The following is a 19497-nucleotide window of genomic DNA, read 5'->3' as shown; positions in this document are numbered from 1 at the left end:
CGCCGCGCAGTTTCTTGGCGCGAGCAGCATCCTTCGGGGAGAGATATATGCCAAGTTTTCCGGCCATTAGGTCCGCCAATAAGAAATTTTATGCCTCCCCCCCCCCCTACCTAGTACTCGCCATTCCCTCGACTTTTATAATCAATTTAGAGTCTCTTAGTGCCTCGTTCTTATCGGAGATAATGTTGCGAGCCGGCTGCGGATCTATGCGCGAAATAAAAATTGCATAACTTAATTTTAAGAGCGAGAAATTAGATGAAAAAACGTATCGCTACTTTTAATCCTTTTTGCGACTCGACCGGTGACTACGACTCGCCGCTAAAAATTGTTACGTGATATTTCGGAATAATTTTAACGTTAGCAAATTTGTTTGTCAAATTGTCAATTTCATATATATGTGTGTGTATATACAGGGTGTCTCAAAAATGTCTCCCAGTACGGAAATGTGGGGTAGCTGAGCTAATTACAAGTAAAACTTTTTCCTTAGCGAAAATACAATCCGCCGCTCCGTTTAATAGTTATCAACGAAAAACACTGACCAATCGGAGAGCGACTGCGGCCGGCGCCTCGCCCTTGTGGCCAATGCCGCGTCGCGCCGGCCAGCTGACGCAGCAGCAGTGGTCGCGAGGGCGGGGCGTCGCGATCTCTCATTGGTCAGCGTTTATCGTGAATAACTCATGAACGGTTCCTCGCAGAAAATTTTTGCAAAGGAAAAAGTTGCTTCGAATGACCTCAGGAATCCCCCATTTCTGGATCGCGAGACATTTTTGGGACACCCTGTGTATATACATATATACGAAACGCATTTCTGAAATTTTCATTACAAAAATTTAGATAAAGAAATCGAAAGGATCTTTTATTTTTTAACTTCTTTTATCCGAATCAATTTTATAAAACTATCTTTTAGCCATTGTCCGCCAGACTAGTGCTCGTATCTTCTAAAAAAAATTTCAGTTTTTTGATCCGAACGTTTGAAAAATGTTACTCCCTTCGAAAAGGTGCTGCGATGTTTTTGCGACCGACTGTATACGATTGTTACAGCCGGTGCATATTCGCGGGACGAACGGGAACAGAAATTGGTGCACCGTAATCTGTGCTCGAAGCGGCTGTACATCGTTTTCTTTCGTTTGCTTGGAACGATGATAGGTGCTTTCTACGTGCGACGGGCGAAGAAAGTTTATAACAGACGCTTAGTTTGTCGGATCAGATACGATTTATCGAAAGACAGTGCGGCGAGTGATCGGAACGGAAAACAGCGTTTTCGCGGCGGCGTATCTCGGCCCCGATTATATCACATCGATCGACCGGGATCGACGGATCCAACCAGCGAGAAAGGAAAGTGGCTCGTTTCGTTCGTTCGTTCGTTCGTCCGTCCGTCCATTTCGCGGTTGTTGTTTTACGTGCCGCAACAGAGCCGCGAGCGATGCAAACGATACGAAAATTATATCGACGCCGCGTGTCGATCCTTTACGGCCAACGAAAATAAAACCGACCGGCACACGTCGGCTGGCTTTCTTGCGATCCGTCCGACGATCAGCCGTGAAATGGAGATTGATAACGTTACGTGGGAAGTTGCTTCCAAGATAACGTTACTTTGGAAGTACGCGCTCCATTGTCTCGTAGTTTTTTACCGTCGCACAGTGGTATAAAAGCTCGATATCATGGTCGAAATAAGAAACAATGACGGATTTATTTGAAAATTTGTATGCAAAGGTTTTCGTGGTCGCTGATCATGAATCTGAATTTCGAATTTTCGAAAAACAAAATGGCGGATCCAATATGGCAGATGGGTTGTTGAAGAATTGATTTGATTTTCACGAAAATTGGTGTACATGTATTCAAAATTCAAAATTCAAAAAACAAAATGGCGAATCAAGTATGGCGGATGGGTTGTTGAAGAAATAATTCGATTTTAACAAAAATTGTTGTACATATATTTTCGGGAATCCTGATTACGAATCTCAATTTAAAAATTCCAAAAACAAAATGGCGGGTCAAATATGGCGGATGGGTTGTTGAAGAAATGATTTGATTTTAACAAAAATTGTTGAACATATATTTTCGGGAATCCTGATTACGAATCTCAATTTAAAAATTCCAAAAACAAAATGGCGGATCAAATATGGCGGATGGGTTGTTGAAGAAATGATTTGATTTTAACAAAAATTATTGAACATATATTTTCGGGAATCCTGATTACGAATCTCAATTTAAAAATTCCAAAAACAAAATGGCGGATCCAGTATGACAGATGGGTTGTTGAAAAAATGATACGCGGAGCAGTATTTTATTGGCATACAGCAGGTGAAATAGAACTTGATTATAGAACGCTTCTATTATTCATCAATTTATCGAATACAGACAAATTACATAACGTGAAAATTCTTTTAAAAATAGTGCAGCAATTTTTAGCGTCGCCTCAGAATCCCCACTCGAGTGGAAAGGGTTGATAAATATTTGTCAGAAGAATTTGTTTAGAAGGGCTAAATAAAAATATACTTCGTCTTCCTCGGCAATTAAATAAAACAGATTGTTGCTACATTAAGAACAACAGAAAGGCCAACAAGTCTGCAAAAGAATCTCTCTCCAAAAAAATCTGAAAAATTGAAAAAATCGCCGAACGCGAATCCCGGAATTATCCTAAACATCGTTGATGGAACAGTTGCGAGACCGGACCGCCGGTCCGAGGGTTGAAAACGAGGAGGACTTGACGCCTGACCGGGCGCCGATCGTTCAAAGGAGCCGACGGTCGTCGTTCATTCAATTAGGGCCGCGGCGCGGCGCGGCGCAACGTGTGTTATAGATTACAAAACGGCGAAAACAATGGGGAGAACGGCAGTTTATCTTTCCCAGCGTCGTTGTTCAGCGGCCGGGGGTATTTTCAGTGTGCTTAATAGCCGGTCGACTCAAGTACGTGGGAGCAGAGGAGCCCTGGAGCCGTGTAATCATCAGCATGCCGTGTATCCGGGCATTGAATTTGAGGATTGCCTCCGCCGCCGCCCCGCTCGTTGGATCCTCTTCATTGTACATCTCGCGACCGCTTATCTTTCGCAAGACGAGCCGCCGAGCCGCGCTGCGCCGCGCCGAGCAGCACCGAGGAGCGTCGAGCCTCGCCGAGCAGCGCCGAGCAGCGCCGAGGAGCGACGAGCCGAACAGCGCCGGATCGGGACCGTGCAATTCCAATCGCCGAAGAGGGAAATGCGCATCCGATGAAAGGATCGAACGTGTGCCAATCGGTTCTCGTTCGAAAACGAGGAGAATCCGCGAACGTAGAGCTCCGTGTTGCGTCACCGAAACAGATTCCCGGCGAGCCGAGCGACCCACCGCAAAAAAATTCATTCAACTTCGAGCGGATAGCATCGCAGGGCCACTGTATGTATGTATGTATGCGACGTACGCGCGTACGTCGTTATTGGACTGCGGATTTTATGCGTTCATGAATGAACCGAAACATGAACCGCGGTGGCGCAATCAAAGGGTTTCGATAGTTCGAGCTTTTTCGAACGGGACTTGTTTATGGTCTGAATGAAAACGGTTTTTCGTTGACCAACGGACGGACAATCGTCGCAGAATTACAAGTTCTTTCAACGGCGATAACTGGAGTAAGGGTTTGATGCGTTTGCGGGGAAAATTGTTCAGTTTTCAGATGGAAAACTGAAAAAAAAACTTAAAATGACGTTCGAAGAATTTTCGGATAGCGATTGTGAAACCTAAAAGCGACTAACAAGGGTCACCCCCCCCCCACCTTTTATATTTCGTAAGAAATATAAGATAGAATATATTTAAGCTTTGATAAGCTTTATATTTAAGCTTTAATAAGCTTTATATTTAAACTTTAATAAGCTTTATATTTAAACTTTAATAAGCTTTACATTTAAGCTTTAATAAGCTTCATATTTAAGCTTTAATAAGTTTTATATTTAAGCTTTAATAAGTTTTATATTTAAGCTTTAATACGCTTTATATTTAAGTTTTAATAAGATTTATATTTAAGCTTTAATAAGCTTTATACATAAGCTTTAATAAACTTTATATTTAAGCTTTAATAAGCTTTATATTTAAGCTTTAATAAGCTTTATATTTAAGACTTAATAAGCTTTATATTTAAGCTTTAATAAGTTTTATATTTAAGCTTTAATAAGCTTTATATTTAAGCTTTAGTAAGTTTTATATTTAAGCTTTAATAAGTTTTATATTTAAGTTTTAATAAGATTTATATTTAAGCTTTAATAAGCTTTATACATAAGCTTTAATAAACGTTATATTTAAGCTTTAATAAGCTTTATATTTAAGCTTTAATAAGCTTTATATTTAAGACTTAATAAGCTTTATATTTAAGCTTTAATAAGTTTTATATTTAAGCTTTAATAAGCTTTATATTTAAGCTTTAGTAAGTTTTATATTTAAGCTTTAATAAGTTTTATATTTAAGCTTTAATAAGTTTTATATTTAAGCTTTAATACGCTTTATATTTAAGTTTTAATAAGATTTATATTTAAGCTTTAATAAGCTTTATATTTAAGCTTTAATAAGCTTTATATTTAAGACTTAATAAGCTTTATATTTAAGCTTTAATAAGTTTTATATTTAAGCTTTAATAAGCTTTATATTTAAGCTTTAGTAAGTTTTATATTTAAGCTTTAATAATATAAAATATATAATACAAGAAAATAAATCTTCATCTAAGCGTGACATAACCCTGACATAACCCAGCCAACCTGATCTAAACCTGCGCTACACTTTAGATAAGGTTATAAAATAAAACGGTTCAATATATTCTGAGATTGTTAATCCCACATATTTGTTAAATAGCATATTTTGATACTATAAAAATATTTTTTGCGAAATTATTATATTATCTGTCTTAGTTCTGATCTAATCCTGACCTAACTCTGACCTAACTTTGACATAATCGTGACACAACACCGCCGACCTGATCTAATTCTGGTCAACTTTTTAGATAAGGTTCATAAAAAACCTATTTTTTCAAAATTATTATATCATCTGACCTAACTCTGATCTAACCTGCCAACCTGATTTAATCATGCTCAGCTCATTAGATAAGATTTTAATAATCGGCTCAAACTATCCTGGGATTCTTATTTCGACATATGCGTCAAACAGCACATTTTGATATTGTAGAAACCTTTTTCGCAAAATTATTATATTATCTGACCTAGCTCTGACCTAACTTCGACCTAACCCTGACCTAACCAGCTAACTTGATCTAATCATGCTCAACTCTTTAGATTAGACTTCAAAAATCGGCTTAAACTATCCTGGGATTCTTATTCCGACAAATGCATCAAACAGCACATTTTGATACTATAAAAGCTTTTTGTGCGCAAGATTGCAGTCTTCGGAGTTATTTAACAAAATATGTAACCACACCCGGTCAACAGCTTCGTATGCGAACATTCACTTATGGGAACATAGGATTTGATTATTCAATAAAAAAATTACAAGAATTCTCGTTGCGAAATCGCGTAATTTTCCTTCTTATGCGAATCGATGTATCTTTGTATTATCATTGACAAATAATCAAGACATTTCGGTAAAAAATTGATTGGCTCACAAGTTATGATCTTTTTTATCCCGGGATGCTCTTTAAAGCGCCGCAAAGTGGCGGTGTATCCTCGCGTCACGTCGTTTTCCGACCGACTTCAATAAAGGTGTCGCGGAATAGTTTTTCCTTGCCGTCGAAGTCGGGGAATCGCAGTGCGCAAAAGCCGCGAGAGTCCACGAAGTTACTGACCCCACGTTTCCTATCAGAAGTTGCATAAGACCATGATCGCGCGCGCCGCGAGACCGCCTCTCACTTCGCCCGTTCGAACCGCGCGCGGCCCGTGTGCCTCCTTCGTGCTCTGAATATCATTGAAATTCGTTCGCGGATCCCGGCGACGTCCGAACAATCCAGCCGTGACACCGAATGCTATTTTTCGTTGCCGCGATCCGATATCGCGGCCTACGCGAAATTCATCTATCGACGCTGGATCACCGGGTATATGAATGTTAAAACGCGACGGTGTTCCGAACAGCTGTCGCGTTGCAGGAATTTTAGGAATTCTCGTTTGCCGTGTTTGGAACGGTATGAGCGAGACAAATTGATCTGTTAATTCTAGACCACCCGGTATATGGATATTGAGTGCGATAATGTTCGAGGGTAGCTGTCGCGTTGCAGAAATTTTAGAAATTTTCCTTTGTCGTGGTTGGAGCAGTATGAGCGAGATAAATTGATCTATTAATTCTTGACCACCCGGTATATAGAGTGCGATAGTGTTCGAGAACAGCTGTCGTGTTGCAGGAATTTTAGGAATTCTCGTTTGCCGTGTTTGGAATGATGTGAGCAAGACAAATTGATCTCTTAATTCTAGGCCACCCGGTATATGAATATAGAGTGCGATAGTGTTCGAGAACAGCTGTCTTGTTGCAGGAATTTTAGAAATTTTCCTTTGCTATATTTAAAACGATATGAGCGAGATAAATTGATGTCTTAATTCTAGACCACCCGGTATATGAATATAGAGTACGATAGTGTTCGAGAACAGCTGTCTTGTTGCAGGAATTTTAGAAATTTTCCTTTGCTATATTTGGAACGATATGAGCGAGATAAATTGATCTCTTAATTTTAGGCCCTCCGGTATATGAATATTGAGTACGATAGCGTTCTAGAACAGCTGTCGTGTTGCACGAGCTGCAGGAATTTTCTTTGCCACGATTCGGCATTCCGACTAGGCTAAATTGTTATATGAATTTACCGATCGTTTGTGTCGCAAAGAAAAATATACAAATTAATAATTAAACTGCAAATTTCAAGTATTAATGACGAAAATTGTGCTGGTGCAATTTGAAGAGATGAAAAGATTACAATAATTGGAGAATATCGATATGCAGTAAATTCTCTCCAATTGACGCTCAGATTACAGTAAGTACTCCATAATTGACGCCCAAATTACAGTAAATACTCCCTAATTGATACACAGATTGTGCACAAAAATGGACAATTTGGGAATAGCAGATACGATTATTCAAGCCTCGCCGCTCGTTTTTATAGTTACCGATCGCCAAGGTTATTTATTTAATTTTAAAATTTATTATTTATTTATTATATTATAAAATATAAACCTCCTCTCCCCAAACTGTCCATTTGTCTGTACAATTAGAGCGTCGATTAGGGAGAATTCACTGCATTATTTTCGTTCTAATAAAATTATTTAACAAAATAAAAATGTCTCTGTACAATTAGAGCATCAATTAGGGAGAATTAACTGCATTATTTTCGTTCCAATAAAATTATTTAACAAAATAAAAATGTCCCCAATTGACTCCGCGAACGTTTTGCAACCGCGACACACACACACACACACACACACACACACACACACACACACACACATTACGCCAGAAAAGAAAACAGAATACAGAATCGCGATTTACACAGTTACAAAATCGACAGTCGCCGCGGTAATTCTAATTCGATGAACGACTTCTACAGATGACATAACGCACGCAAGACCGAGCTTTTAAACGCGCCGTGAATTGGGTCGCGTTTGAAACCGGAATCTCCGAGAAAAACGCAAAGACGGCGAGAAGAAAAGCAAGTCGCCGCGGCGCGGCGCGGCGCGTTCGCTGGAAAATCTCTAAAAATAATTGAAGCGAGTTTCCCTCGCGCGTCGCCCTCGTAACACGGCAAGAGCGATCCGATGTACATAGTTCGACGCTAGAACCGGGCTAATTAAGCGCGAGCGTCGTTGCGATCGCGAGAAAAGTGACGCGTCGCCGCCACGCGGAAATAGACTCGCGATCGGCTGTCGTCGTTTCGACAAGTCACGTCCGTCGAAACGAGAGTCGCGCGGCCAATTAATCGATACGTCCGATCGGCAAAAAATCGACGCGGCACGACCGCGCCGCGGCGTTTCAGGAAGCGAGCTGCCGCGCTGCGTCGCGATCCGATCGTGTTATCGCTTCTTTTCGCGCCGCGTAGCCAACTTTCGGAGCGGAATTGTTCCGGAGCACCGTGTCGCCGCCGCCTGCTTTATTGGCCCCCGCGAGGAGAATCCCTCGGCTTTCATGGATCGGTAAAAAAGTTCCGAAACTTTGCGGCTCCGACGACACGGATGCGACCGCCTCGCCGAGGCGTTTCGCGATATTTACTACCGCGAGCGGCACGAAATGTTCCCGGAACCCCGTTCCGGCCCGGGAAAACCGTTCCACGAATTTATTAGGTGTTGCACTTTTTAACCCTCGGACTACGGTTATTGCGAATATCGACCGAACATATTTAAATCGTCGTGTAATTTGTTTATTGTTCGGCGATTAAGTGAAACGAATTGCTGTTGCACTGGCAACAACAGAAAGGCAGTTATGTTTAATAGTAATTAAATGGCTGCAGATGGTTATAAATGTTGTTGATTATGTAAATAATAAATATTCAATGGAATAAGAATTTGTTCGGGGAGAAGTTCGTCGAAATAAAATTTTATTTATATTTAGGATTTGCAAATAATATAAGATTTTATTCGAGTAAGAATTCAGAAAAAAGTGCAGATAATCATTCGAGAAATAATTGAGATTCGAATAGAAATAATAGAATATTCTCGAATTATTCGAATAAAAAATTATTCGAAGGACGACTTAGTCAAATTATTCGAATAAGCAATTATTCAAGTAAAGAATTATTCGAATGATTCGAATAAGCAATTATTCAAGTAAAGAATTATTCGAATAATTCGAATGAACAATTATTCAAGTAAAGAATTATTCGAATGATTCGAATAAGCAATTATTCAAGTAAAGTATTATTCGAACGATTCGAATAAGCAATTATTCAAGTAAAGAATTATTCGAATAATTCGAATGAACAATTATTCAAGTAAAGAATTATTCGAACGATTCGAATAAGCAATTATTCAAGTAAAGAATTATTCGAACGATTCGAATAAAAAATTAATTAAATAAAAAATTATTCGAACAGAGGATCGAATCAAGAATCATTCGAATACAATTGATAGAATAATCGATGACGAATGAATCCTTATTCGAATGAAATATGCTGTTAATCCGAGCTCTGCTAAACACTACAGCAAATCGTGGGAGTCGTGGAAATATTCCGTCTGCGCACGTTCACAAGTAAAACGTTCACTTTTGCGCTGGCAGAAAAAAAAATGTACACGCGCGCGCGCGGGCGCGCGGTCGCTCGCGGTACAGCCGATGTATTTCGCGTGGCCGACCGCTAATAAGAGAAACTTAAAAGTGATTGTTCCACTGACGTTTAACCGTTTGAACATCCGTGAAGCTTTTACATCGTAAAGAAAAAACGAGTATCAACGAGCGAAATTCGCCGGGCTAAATATTCCGCGCAGGAAATATTCAACGATTAATCGGGGTTTATTGGACTCGAAACGTAGAAACGTTCCTCGAGCTTCTAGAGCAGAAAAGAAAACAATTAAGAACGCATGCCGTTCACGCGCGCCCCGCTAATGGATACCGTGATACGATCGCGATTAAACAGCCGCTCGTTACACGCGATTCGGACTACAAATCACCCCTAAAGTCCGTCGTGTGTGAACACTCCTTGATCCTTCCGTGGTACATTATGTACCGCTTTTAAACTTCCGTGCTGGGATTTGTTTCGTCTAATCGGCACCACCTCGGTAACGGTGCCTGGAGATATTGTAGAAAAAGATTCTCTAGAGGAAATATTAATAATTAATATGACTTACAACAAAATTGCAAAGCGGACGAACAGGCAGTGGAGTCTGTGAAGAACTGACCGGGCTAGAAAAAAGTTAAAAATTGTCGCATTAAAAGATTGTGAAGTTTACGAATAAATTGTTGGAAATGCGGAGAAAAATTGTCAAGGCTCTAAATAAATTGCAGCATCTGCGCAAAAATTACAGGACCTATACAAAAATTGCAGGACCCATAAAAAAAATTGTAGGACCTACAAAGAAATTGCAGGATCCATAAAAAAAATTGTAGGACCCATACAAATATTGTAAGATCCACAAAAAAATTGCAGGATCTACACAAAAAATTGCAGGGCCTATAAAAAAATTGCAGGACCTATAAAAAAAATTGCAGTACCCATACAAAAATTGCAAGACCCATACAAAAAGTGCGGGACCCATACAAATATTGTAAGATCCATAGAAATATTGTAAGATCCACAAAAAAATTGCAGGACCCATAAAAAAATTTCTGGGGACCATGAACAAAGTGTGAGGCTCAGAAGAAAAGATTATAGAAAAAATAATGATGCTGCTGAAAACATTGTAGAGCATTCTACAAAAATTGTAAAATCCACCAGTGACTTCATTATTCGATTCTCACAACAGTATCGATCGTTTCATTCTATCTCCGTTCAACAGTATCTCAATATCATTGCTTTTGCTTCTAGCTTCGTTTCGCGTGCTCGCTATTATAACATTCTCTCTGATAAGGCTTGTCCACTAAGTTGACACAATACAAACATTATTATTATCATTGTCATTATTAAAAGAAATTGCAAGAATCTTCCGGAAAAATGTGACATCGACAAAAAGATAGTGTATGTACCTCGACAGTTCTCTCGAGACTTCCGAAGTTCTCTTGGCCACGAGTTCCGTAAACACTGTAGAAAGTGTTTGGTCAGCCTGCTTTCTTCGCACGAAAACCGAACACTTTTTTATTCGTAGCGACGTGAACCGCGCGACGAAGTGATAACGTCTCAGCGCGCGATTTTCTATTTAATTAACATAATTCGTCGACGCGACGACGACGACACTTTCACCGTGTCGCACACCCACGAGTCGCGTTTCCTTTCCAGGGCCGAGGAGGAATAATCGGCGCGTCGGACGCTGAGACGCGTCTTCCGGAATCGGCGGACGATCTCGCGAACGGTGAATCGTCCTGGCGCGTCACGGCAATGGGACACTGACGACCATCTCTGTTTCGATCGATGCGTCGCGACGGTGTCGGAGGTCGGAATTGAAACCGGCAAATCCGAGAATACTAAGCCGCGATTCTTCGCCGACGCAACGGTTGTGCCATGGCACAAACTGACGTCAACGGCCGCTGGTGCGACACGCGTATCACGCGCAGTGTATTCGGGAAAAGTCGCTACGCGAGGAGAGGGGGCAGGCGACGCTCGCGCGAGAGTCCCGCGCAGCGGCGCGGCGCGTCTACAGGGTGGCACCTATCGTATCGTATTGTACCCGCAACTCCGCATCGCGTCGCGTCGCCGTCGTAGTTCAGAATTACAATGCTCGCCCGGTAGACGCGCCGCGCCATCGCGCGGGACCCCCTCCGCACGCGTCGTCGCCCCACTCCTCGCGTAGCAATTTTTCTCGAATACACTAATCGCGCGCCGTTCGGCACCCGTATCGGTGACACAAACTACTAGTTATTTCCAATTCCACTGTGAACGAGTGCGAAATCGCACAATTTACCTCGACGATATCATAATAAACCTAAAATTTCAATATTTGCGAAGTTTAGTATCGGTGGTATAAACTACTAGTTATTTTCGACGTAACACGATTAAGAGGCAATTCGGAGGCCACGTGACACGATTCGGAGGCAATTCGAAGGCCACGTGATACTATTCGACGGCCACGTATCGTTTTGTATTGTCTTCCTATTGAATTCGCGTCGCGACTCCTAGCATCGACGTGGCAATAAATTACATAGGCGTAGGACTAGCACGGGGAAATTTACAGCAATTCGAGATTTGGCATTTCTGGGAGAAATTACTGTAACTGAAATCACTGTAGCAGTCAAAGATGATCGTCATGACAACCGAAGCAGCAATGATTTCTGCTCGCCGCCAAGGACGAATAATAATCGAGTTCGCTGGTCTAATTGAAAACTATTGGACCGACGTCACCGGACACTTTGCATTCCTTCCTTTCAAGCGAACCTGTTCTTGGTAAGGACAATCGCGCAGTTCGTTTACCGGAGTTTCGTAACGCAGGATCGCCGTACGTTTTTATAGCGTCTTAACACTTCGCGTTCTGCCGGCAGTTTCCTAATACAGTAAATTCTCCCTAATCGACGCTCGGATTGTGCGCAATAATTGACAATTACGGAAGAGGTGATACGATTATTCGAGCCTCGCGACTCGTTTTTATTGTTGCCGATTGACAAATCAATGGACAACCAAATTTTTTTGTTTACAAGCTGAGGAACAATTGGAGAGAATTTACTGCAATTAGACCGCGGGTTTGATATATTTATGGCAAGCATAAATAGGTATAATTTAAAGCAGTAGATCGTGTGAAAGAAACAACGAACGTTGACGCATTTATTTTAGAAAATATTTAGATGATTAAAGAACAGAAATTATGGTTGGCTTCTATGAACTATAATCGATGCAGATTATAATTGTTTATCGTTCTATAATCGTTTATTTTGCATAAAGATCCGCCGTCTGCTAATAATCTATTCGAAATCTGCGACGCGAAGAGTTCTTTAAAAAATTCTTTAAAAATTACAATAACTTCGTGCATAATCGAGCAAATTATTTAACTTAATAATCCGAGAAGTTTTTGTGCAACAACGGTTATCGGTTCTAGCGATTCCACAACAAGCTTGCCGATTTGAACGAGAGACGAAAGAAAGGCATGAATTTCAGGCATGATTTAATTATGAATCGAACGCGCTATAGGCGCACGAGTTTCCGTGGTTTTTAATATAATCGCCCCGGTAATGTATCAGCTAATAGAGCGATTGCCTTTAACCTCGCGTTAATCTCGCGAATTTTTCTCTCATTAGCAGCCCGCCGAAGAGACTTTGGATCAACTAGGAAGCTATTACAGCGAAACGAAAGTCCTGTTTTCACAGACAATTAAGTTCATCTATTAAGAAGCATGTTAACAATTCCGAGTTGGCGGACACATTGCTCGGATGACGGATGAAACACGATAAAGAATTTGAATGAAGAATTTTTCGAATTATTCGAATAAAGGATTATTTGAAGTATCTACGTAAAAAATTATTTGAATTATTCGAATTAAGAATTATTTGAATTATTCGAATTATTCAAATTATTCGAACTAAGAATTATTTCAATTATTCGAATTAAGAATTATTTCAATTATTCGAGTTATTTGAATTATTCAAATTAAAAATTATTTCAATTATTTAAATTTCTGACGAATAATGAATTATTCGACTAAAAGGAATTCGCTCGAATAACGATCTTAATCAAATTCGAAGCGATCCGACTAAATGTCCGACTACGATTAAACCAAAACCAATTACGAAAATCGGAAGGTACTTCCGCAACTTGTCGGGCGGTTATCAGCTAGAACCGCGAGGCGGAGAGGCTGCTCTCACCGGTAATCGTCCGTCAAGATTTTCTCTGACAACTGGACGGAAAAACACGTCGCGGCTTCGCGCGAAGGAAATACAGTGGCCCGCAAAAGTGTTCGTACGCGCCTTTTCAATCTGGATCAAATCGCTTGAATTTTTGCTTGCTTTTTGGACGATGGACGGACTTTAGACAATCAATGAAATGCTTTTTTTCTTTAATTTTACTATTACATACCAGGAATGACAACGACAACAAAATAAAGAACTCTCGTTCTTTAATTTTTTCATCTGAGCCTAAAATTGAAAAAATGCCTTTCGTAGATCTCGATGACTAAATTATGTACTATAAAATTATTGTTTTATTACATTTATTTTTAATGATAGTATATAATGTAATAATTAATAATATTACATTGTATAATATATATAATGATGTATATAATATATACAATAATAATCATACAATTATACAATGATATAATTTATTATACAATAATATATACATATTAATTATTATAATATAATAATTATATTAATATATAATGTAATGTATATTATTTTTATACATATACTATATTGTATATAAAACTAGTACTATATGTATAAAGATACATATAAGTTACCAGAGGATCTACGAAAAGTATATTTAAAATTTTCATTATAAGCTCCGCTAAAAAAACTGAAAACAACAAGAGATTTCTTACTTTCCCTCGTCACTCTGCAAGTCACAGAAAAATTACAAGAAAAACAATTCTATTCATTCTCCAATAAACCAGTCGCTCTATCATTTAAAAAAACATATCCAAGTCACTCATTCCAGCCTTGAAACAATAATTGCGCTTTAAACGGTGCGCGTACGCTTTTGTGGGCCACTGTATGCGGTGGATATCGGCGTACGGAAAAAGACACCTGGGATTGTCCGAGGGTACAGCACGGTCGGCCAGGTGGGGGCCAATCGAAGGAGAGGCTTTCTCCTGGATCACGGTTCGCCGGTGCTCCTTCACGCTGCAGCCTCGTCATTTTGGAGGGGAGATCTATATAGGCTGTCCATTCCGGGTGAGCCCCTTCAAACTGTTCGCGAACCTAAGCCCGCGTGCGCGCATTACGAGAGGCTCGAGGATCTATCGGGATCTGAATTTGCTCCGGACGAACCCCCGTGCTCCTTATTCGTCGAACGGAGAGCGCGAGAGAGAACTATAGAGAGAAAGAGAGAGAGAGAGAGAGAGAGGCCGCGAGGGAGAGAGCGCGCGAGAGAGAAAGGGGGTGGTTTCTACCGGGCGAGAACGTCCCTTCTACAGTCGCGCTCAAAAGTCGAGCGCCGAACGTCATGGCTAGTTCGTGGTGCGATGTGATAGAGTGCAATCCAGGACATTAACGAACAGACACGCGAAGATTGAATCCGATCGATCGCGGATCGAGCAACCGCCGGAGGATCCGTTTGTACCGCGAAGAGGAACTCGGGCCGCCACTCTGCACCATGGTGAGTGCACCCCCCTTAGGACTCTTTTTTGGTCCCGGTGTGCCTGCAGAGTTTCTTTTTAATTCACGCGACCGCTTTTTTAATCCTTGAAACGTGAGTTTTTATTCTTGATGGATGCTGCTTTTGCATTTTTCAGGGGGATGATGCTTTTTCATTCTTGAGGGGTGATGATTTTTGATCAGGGGATGATGGTTTTTGAGCGTCTTTGGTCGAAGGGGATGGTTATTTTGAAATCAATTTTTCAGTGACGAAAATAGATTGTATTTTTGTGGTGGATACAGGCAGCATTTTTTTATTGTCTTCAGTTTGGATGATTTATTTTCGAATTAATTTTGAGATGGGAAATAGAAATTGGAAATAGAAGAAATTGAATGTAATGTGTCTGATATTAATAGATGATTGATAAAGTTTTACCAAAGTATTTTAAATGGATATACTCGATTGGGTTTTTAAGGAAATATTCATTTTACTTAACTCGAGTTTGAAAGAATAAAATATCCTTGACGAGATTCAAGGTTAAAATAATAAAATATTCTTAACACGATTTAATTTGAAATATCTTGAAAATATCTTTAAAAATCTTGACTCAACTCAAGTTCAAAATAGTGAAATATTCTTGACTCGACTTAAGTTCAAGATAATAAAGTGTACTCTTGACTTAATTTAAGTTCGAAATAATAAAATTTTCTTGATTTAACTTAAGTTCAAAATAATAAAGTGTATTCTTGACTCAACTTAAGTTCGAAATAATAAAATATTCTTGACTCAATTTGAGTTCAAAATAATAAAGCGTATTCTTGACTCAACTTATGTACAAGATTATAAAATATCCTTGACTCAATTTGAGTTCAAAAAAATAAAGTGTATTCTTGACTCAACTCACAAGTTCAAAATAATAAAGTATATTCTTGACTCAACTTAAGTTCAAGATAATAAAGTGTATTTCTGACCCAACTTAAGTTCGAAATAATAAAATATTCTTGACTCAATTTGAGTTCAAAATAATAAAGCGTATTCTTGACTCAACTTATGTACAAGATTATAAAATATCCTTGACTCAATTTGAGTTCAAAAAAATAAAGTGTATTCTTGACTCAACTCACAAGTTCAAAATAATAAAGTATATTCTTGACTCAACTTAAGTTCAAGATAATAAAGTGTATTTCTGACCCAACTTAAGTTCGAAATAATAAAATATTCTTGACTCAATTTGAGTTCAAAATAATAAAGCGTATTCTTGACTCAACTTATGTACAAGATTATAAAATATCCTTGACTCAATTTGAGTTCAAAAAAATAAAGTGTATTCTTGACTCAACTCACAAGTTCAAAATAATAAAGTATATTCTTGACTCAACTTAAGTTCAAGATAATAAAGTGTATTTCTGACCCAACTTAAGTTCGAAATAATAAAATATTCTTGACTCAATTTGAGTTCAAAATAATAAAGCGTATTCTTGACTTAACTTAGGTCCGAAATAATAAAATATTCTTGTCTCAACTTAAGTTCAAGATAATAAAGTATATTCTTGACTCAACTTAAATTCTAAATAATAAAATATTCTTGACTCACAACTTATTTTCTTGACTTAATAATAAAATATTCTTGACTCACAACTTATTTTCTTGACTTAATAATAAAATATTCTTGACTCAACCTATCTTCTTGACTTAATAATAAAATATTCTTGACTTAACCTATCTTCTTGACTTAATAATGAAATATTTGCGACCCAACTTCAGCCACAAAATAATCACATATTCTTGTCCGAGCTAAATAGTCGACTATATTTAATTCAGTGTAAGAAAAGCTTTTTGTATACCAATGAGAACGTGCCAATTAAAAGACAACGTTGTCTGGACGTTTAAGAATTTCCCGGATATCGCCGTTCGATTCTAACCGCACACTTTCTATTACTTTATTAGTAGATCGTACAGTCGGATTGCGCCTACGCGCGCACGGAATAAAGGAACCATTTGGTTGAAAGCAGCATTTCTTTTTTCTTTATTGCCAGTCCGCCCATGCTAATGATATGGGGACTGTCATTCCACATTATTCATTAGAGAAATGTAAAGTAAACGACTTTAAGAATCCATCCGCTACTTTAACAGATTGTAGAAACGCCTTTGGAAACAATCGTTCGTTAAATTGGGTCAGAATTGACGTTTAACCGTGAGATGGTAGATTCATTTGTTAACTGGAATGAAGTTCATAGTATAAAATTGATAGTATAAAATTTATTGACTTATGAAGTTCATGGACAGAACGTTTAATTAAAAATTTTATATGTGTAGAATAATTATTGCTTGTTTAATATTTTCTTTGTAATATATGCAATATAATATTAAGAGAATATATTAATAATTAATATCTATATTACATATTAAAAATATATATATATATAATATATTAAGGCAATATTAATAATTAATAATATACATATATATACAAATATATATTACAAAGAACATATTAGACAAACAATAATTGTCCTCGAGTCTTCGAGTTTTCATTAAAGATAAAATAAAGCGCAGCATTGTACAGTTCAATATTTCAATGAAAGTGACAATAATAAATATTTATGCAAAGTAAATTGTTATTAGATAATCCGCAGTCTAATCATAACAGATGCTACTCTCTTAGTCTCCACCTGTTTAACATAGATCATCAAGTTTCTTAATCAGACCAGATAATAGGATCACAAGTGCATAGATATCAAATCAACGACAATCAATGCATTCGATGATTCTTCGAAGAAATAAATACTTTCTTAAAGTCAACTCATTTAAAAAAGAAAAAAATATCATAACGCAGTGTTCGAAGGAAAACTGTAAAAGAATGTAATACATATATCACATTGTAAAAATAATACTTAACGATATTTTATACAATTTAGAATGATAAAAAGAAAAATTAGTAAATTCAATCAACACATTAACCCTTTGCACTCGAATGGTGACTCTGAGGCGCCACTAAAAAAAAAAAAAAAAAAATTGTTACATCACGTTCCAAGATAATTTTTATACTATCAAAGTTTAGATATAAAAAAATTGTTAAAAATCTAACTGTTGTACGAGTCACAAGATTAAATTTCATACGTATAAAACGCACTTTGTCATGTAAAATGGAAATACCATAAGTCAACAAAATTCATTTAGATTTACAGTTAAAATGGCTTTGAATGCAAACGGTTAATATGACAAATTGATTCGTAAACAATACGTATAAAGGAATTCGGCAAATTAATCATGATCCGGCTGGTTTGTCAAGAACGCGTCTTTTAGTGCGACGGCCGGAATGCATCGTGTGCACCGGCCAAGCAAAAAGTTCGAACTGCTTTTCAAGTTAGCGCAGGAAAGAAGTGCAGTCGTGATCGGGTAATGGGAAAATCGAAGCCGGCGCAGCGCCGCGCCGCGCCGGCGGCAGTAAGAAAATGGGGGTCAGTGTGTGAACAGCCTCGCTCCTTATGTCGCAATTCGAGAGGTCGCCGACCGTCTTCCTCTTTCGATCGCGTTGCCCCGTTTCTCTCTCTCTCTCTCTTTCCTTCTTTCCCCCATTTCTTTCCCCCTCCCTACGCCGCCTAGATCAAAGATTGAATTCCATCCGAATTTCTGCTTCGCCTCGCGCTGTACACGTTTTCCCCCACCATCCGGGGGAGACAACGGTGCCTCAAGAGAACCTTCTCGTTCTCTGCTCCAGTTTCTTTGTTTCTCCTTTTCTTTTCTTTTTTTTAAATATTGAAACGTGACGCGAGATCGATTAACCCTTTCCACTCGAACGGCGAGTCCAAGGCGTCATTAAAAATTGTTATGTCAAGGTTATATTGCCTACGCGTTTAAAAATGCAGTCATTGATGCAAAAAGATACGCAACAAAACATCGAAATTACATTTAAGTTCGTTATTTTTGTACAATATAATATACGCTTAATGTACGCACAATTTTCTGATGACGAAATAAGAGTATTTTTACATTTAGTATTAAACATAGATAAAAACAGTTCATTTAACTAAATTTTCTTTTAAAGAATTACCCGTTGAAATGTCCAAATATTTGGTTGAAATATCCAAATTCCGTGTCCAATTATTCTCCGGCTAATCATTATTGCCAAGTAAAGCGTGCATTCGATCTCGCGAATAACAGTACGTTGTTCATTATAATTATTATTTCGCTGAATCCACGCAGAGAAACATTTTAAAAGCTAGGATTAAGCTGCGACAAGATCGTCGATCGGCTTCGTTCGCAGAATTCGCCGCGATCAAACTTTCTTTCTCGTTACGATTTCCAGCCGATGTGAATCGAAAGTAGAAAAATCTCGCGTTATCGCGTTTCCATCGCGCGATCGCCGCGACAGGGTCTGTCCGTCGTGTGCGTGTACTGCACACATACGTATAAAGCACGCAAAGTGGAAGATTCCGGCGGGACTTTCGCGATGATCGATGACAGCCTCGTAGTTCTAGGCAACCTTCGGCCGGTGTCGTTCGCACAGGGAGCCGATTGTCAGACGGGACACAATCCGAACGATCGAGGAGCTTCCTTTCTCACGTGGCACTCGGGAGCTGGACCCGATTCCCGTGTCCTCCTCGGGAGTCGACGCGACGCGAGGCGAAGCGAGGCGACACGACGCGACGCGACACGACGCGAGGCGAGACGAGGCGAGACGAGGCGAGACGAGGCGAGACGAGGCGAGGCGAGGCGACACGACGCGACACGTCACGACATGA

General features: G+C 39.0%; 2 protein-coding genes across 10 annotated transcripts in view; one reads left to right on the top strand and one right to left on the bottom strand.

The window, feature by feature from the left end:
* The window catches only part of LOC117221546 (uncharacterized), a 182147-nt gene that overhangs the window by 49232 nt on the left and 113418 nt on the right, over positions 1-19497 (bottom strand). The window lies entirely within an intron of this gene.
* Positions 14340-19497, top strand: part of LOC117221544 (uncharacterized) — a 49307-nt gene continuing 44149 nt past the window's right edge. For both annotated transcript variants that reach the window (XM_033472582.2, XM_076518594.1), the window contains exon 1: positions 14340-14773. In XM_033472582.2, the coding sequence (XP_033328473.2) occupies positions 14771-14773 (3 nt within the window). In that variant the 5' untranslated portion in view covers positions 14340-14770. The remainder of the gene's footprint in view (positions 14774-19497) is intronic.

The sequence above is a fragment of the Megalopta genalis genome, chromosome 1, assembly GCF_051020955.1.
Source record: "Megalopta genalis isolate 19385.01 chromosome 1, iyMegGena1_principal, whole genome shotgun sequence".
Taxonomy (NCBI): Eukaryota; Metazoa; Arthropoda; class Insecta; order Hymenoptera; family Halictidae; genus Megalopta; species Megalopta genalis.
This window is presented reverse-complemented; position numbering and strand designations above follow the sequence as displayed.